Source organism: Anabrus simplex, chromosome X, assembly GCF_040414725.1.
Source record: "Anabrus simplex isolate iqAnaSimp1 chromosome X, ASM4041472v1, whole genome shotgun sequence".
Lineage (NCBI taxonomy): Eukaryota > Metazoa > Arthropoda > Insecta > Orthoptera > Tettigoniidae > Anabrus > Anabrus simplex.
In genome coordinates, this window is record NC_090279.1 from 20,215,398 (window position 1) to 20,219,314 (window position 3,917).

Here is a 3,917-nt window from a genome sequence, read left to right on the forward strand (position 1 = left end):
TAGATCGAGACCCGAGGTGAACTATAGAGATCATCAACCTCCGGACGGCGGATCATCTAGTTTTAGGTGTAGTGTGTGCAGTGAAGTCCTGGCTAGGAAGTTGGACCTCTTGCGACATCTGAAGAGACACAAGGAAGATCGTCCCTTCAAGTGCGATCACTGCGGAAAGGTGTTATGTAGCCGAAGCAGCTTGTCGAAGCACCTCAGGATCCACCCGCTCCAAGTGTGCGGATTTTCTGATAATTGCTTTACAAAGAGGAAAATGCTCACTGGCGACACGCGATTGCATAAAGCTGGGATTATAAACGAATGCTCAGTATCTCATAAAAATTTAAGGAAAAGACCGGACGTTATGCGGTCTCACACGGGCGAGAACCGAAACTGCTGCAACGTCTGTGGAAAATCCTTCAGCTGGAAAAAACTAGCCGGTCAAATGGTTATTCACACAGGCAACAAGCCTCACGTATGCACTGAATGTTGCAAATCATATGTCAATAAAAGCAGTTTACCTTATCACAAGCTGACTCATGCAGGCGAGAAGCCATACAGTTGCAACGTCTGTGGCAAATCATTCATTCACAGAGGTAAACTAACCGAACATATGCGGACCCATACAGGCGAGAAGCCTTACAGCTGCAATGTCTGTGGCAAATCATTCATGCACAGAGGTAAACTAACCGAACATATGCGAACCCATAAAGGCGAGAAGCCTTACAGGTGCAATACCTGTAGCAAATCATTCATAAAGAAAGGCATTCTAACCGCTCATATCCGGACCCATACAGGCGAGAAGCCATACAGCTGCAATGTCTGTAGAAAATCATTCATACAGAGAGGTAAACTAACCGAACATATACGGACCCATACAGGCGAAAAGCATTACAGGTGCAATGCCTGTGGGAAAGTAATCACAACGAAAGGCAGTCTGACCGATCATATGCGTACCCATACGGGCGAGAAGCCCTACAGGTGCAACGTCTGTGGCAAATCATTCATCCAGAGAGGTAACCTAACCGAACATATGCGGACCCATACAGGCGAGAAGCCATACAGTTGCAATGTCTGTGGCAAATCATTCACAACGAAAGGCTATCTGACCGGTCATATGCGGACCCATACAGGCGAGAGGCCATACAGGTGCAATGTCTGTGGCAAATCATTCATACAGAGATATAAGCTTACCGAACATATGCGGACCCATACAGGCGAGAAGCCATACAGTTGCAATGTCTGTGGCAAATCATTCACAACGAAAGGCAATCTGACCGGTCATATGCGGACCCATACAGGCGAGAGGCCATACAGTTGCAATGTCTGTGGCAAATCATTCATACAGAGATGTAAACTTACCGAACATATGCGGAGACATACAGGCGAGTCATAAAGAGAGGCAAACTAACCGAACATATGCGGACCCATATTGGCGTGAAGCCATACAGCTGCAATGTCTGTGGCGAATCATTCATAAGGAGAAGCTAACTAACCGAAGATGTGCTTACCCATACAGTCGAGTCATAAAGAGAGGCAAACTGACCGATCAAATTCGGACCCATACTAGCAAGAAGCCTTACAGGTGCAATGTCTGTGGCAAATCATTCACAACGGAAGGCAGTCTGACCGATCAAATGCTTACCGATACAGGCGAGAAGCCATACAGCTGCAATGTCTGTGGCAAATCATTCATACAGAGATGTAACCTAACCGAACAAATGCGGACCCATACAGGCAAGAAGCATTTCAAGTGCCATGTCTGTGGCAAATCATTCACAACGGAAGGCAAACTGACCGATCATATGCGGAACTATACAGGCGAGAAGCCATACAGCTGCAATGTCTGTGGCAAATCATTCATACAGAGAGGTAAACTTACCGAACATATGCGGAGACATACAGGCGAGTCATAAAGAGAGGCAAACTAACCCAACATATGCGGACCCATACTGGCGAGAAGCCATACAGTTGCAATGTCTGTGGCGAATCATTCATAAAGAGAAGCTAACTAACCGAAGATGTGCTTACCCATACAGGCGAGTCAAAAAGAGAGGCAAACTAACCGATCATATGCGGACCCATACAAGCGAGAAGCCTTTCAGGTGCAATGTCTGTGGCAAATCATTCACTAGGAAAGGCAGACTGACCGATCATATGCGGACCCATACAGGCGAGAAGCCAAACAGCTGCAATCGAAACCGACTTTCAACCTATTAGGTCGTGTTACGTACATTTAGTACGTATTGAAGATATGTTAAGTACAGAACAAAAATGGCCAACCAGACACCAGTGGGATCCGAACCCACAACCTCCCGTTTTCGCGTCGGTTGCTCTACCAATTGAGATATGGTGGCCTAGGCCATCTTTGTTCTGTTGGAAAGATTCTAAGCTACAGGTCTGGTACTACTACCATCTCACTGTAGAGTGCGTTTAAGTTGCCCGTTGAGGGCCAAGTCAATGAATATTGAATTTTCACGACCGCATTGTAATCGAAACAGACTTTCAACCTATTAGGTCGTGTTACGTACATTTAGTACGTATTGAAGAGATGTTAAGTACAGAACAAAAATTGCCAACCAGACACCTGTGGGATCCGAACCCACAACCTCCCAATTTCGCGTCGGTTGCTCTACCAATTGAGCTATGGTGGCCTAGGCCATCTTTGTTCTGTAGCTTAGATCCTTTCCAACAGAACAAAGATGGCCTAGGCCACCATAGCTCAATTGGTAGAGCAACCGACGCGAAATCGGGAGGTTGTGGGTTCGGATCCCACTGGTGTCTGGTTGGCCATTTTTGTTCTGTACTTAACATCTCTTCAATACGTACTAAATGTACGTAACACGACCTAATAGGTTGAAAGTCGGTTTCGATTACAATGCGGTCGTGAAAATTCAATATTCATAAACAGCTGCAATGTCTGTGGCAAATCATCCATACAGAAAGGCTTTCTAACCTGTCATATGGGGACCCATACAGGCGGGAAGCCATACAGCTACAATGTCTGTGGCAAATCATTCATAAAGAGAGGCAAACTTACCGAACATATGTGGAGACATACATGCGAGTCATAAAGAGAGGCAAACTAACCGAACATATGCGGACCCATACTGGCGAGAAGCCATACTGCCGCAATGTCTGTGGCGAATCATACATAAAGAGAGGCAATCTTAACGAACATATGCGTAAACATACAGGCGAGTCATAAAGAGAGGCAAATTAACCGATCATATGCGGACCCATACAAGCGAGAAGCCATATAGGTGCAATGTCTGTGGCAAATCATTCACAAGGAAAGGCAGTCTGACCGATCATACGCGGACCCATACAGGCGAGAAGCCAAACAGGTGGAATGTCTGTGGCTAATCATTCACAAAGAAAGGCAGTCTGAGCTAACTGTTCTTATGCGGACACACACAGAAGAGAAGCCATACTGTTGCAAAGTTTATTCCACTGAAGCACAACTTGTAGGATTCCAGCAAGATATAGCAGATATCCTGCATTCAGGTGGTCAATTGGACTGTATCGCCACTGACCTGTCTAAGGCATTTGATAGGGTAGATCGTGGGAGACTACTGGCAAAAATGAGTGCAATTGGACTAGATAAAAGAGTGACTGAATGGGTGGCTCGGTTTTTAGAAAATAGGGCTCAGAGAATTATAGTAGGTGAAGCTTTATCTGGCCCTGTAAAAATTAAGAGGGGAATTCCTCAAGGCAGTATTATTGGACCTTTATGTTTTCTTATATATATCAATGATATGTGTAAAGAAGTGGAATCAGAGATAATGCTTTTCGCAGATGATGTTATTCTGTACAGAGTAATAAATAAGTTACAAGATTGTGAGCAACTGCAAAATGATCTCGATAATGTTGTTGGGTTGTTGCATTTTCAGTTTAAAGCTCGCAAATGAGCTGTTTTAATTCAGTAA

At 44.9% G+C, this 3,917-nt stretch overlaps 1 protein-coding gene across 1 annotated transcript; it reads left to right on the plus strand.

Annotated features, from left to right (window-relative positions):
- Positions 1-352: 352 nt before the first annotated feature.
- On the plus strand, positions 353-1,324 carry LOC137503236 (zinc finger protein 436-like; the record flags this gene model as incomplete). The annotated part of the gene is made up of 2 exons (XM_068230776.1): positions 353-668; positions 921-1,324. Coding segments are annotated over exons 1-2 (720 nt in total), but the record flags the coding sequence as incomplete, so codon positions are not given.
- Between the last annotated feature and the right edge of the window lie 2,593 nt (positions 1,325-3,917).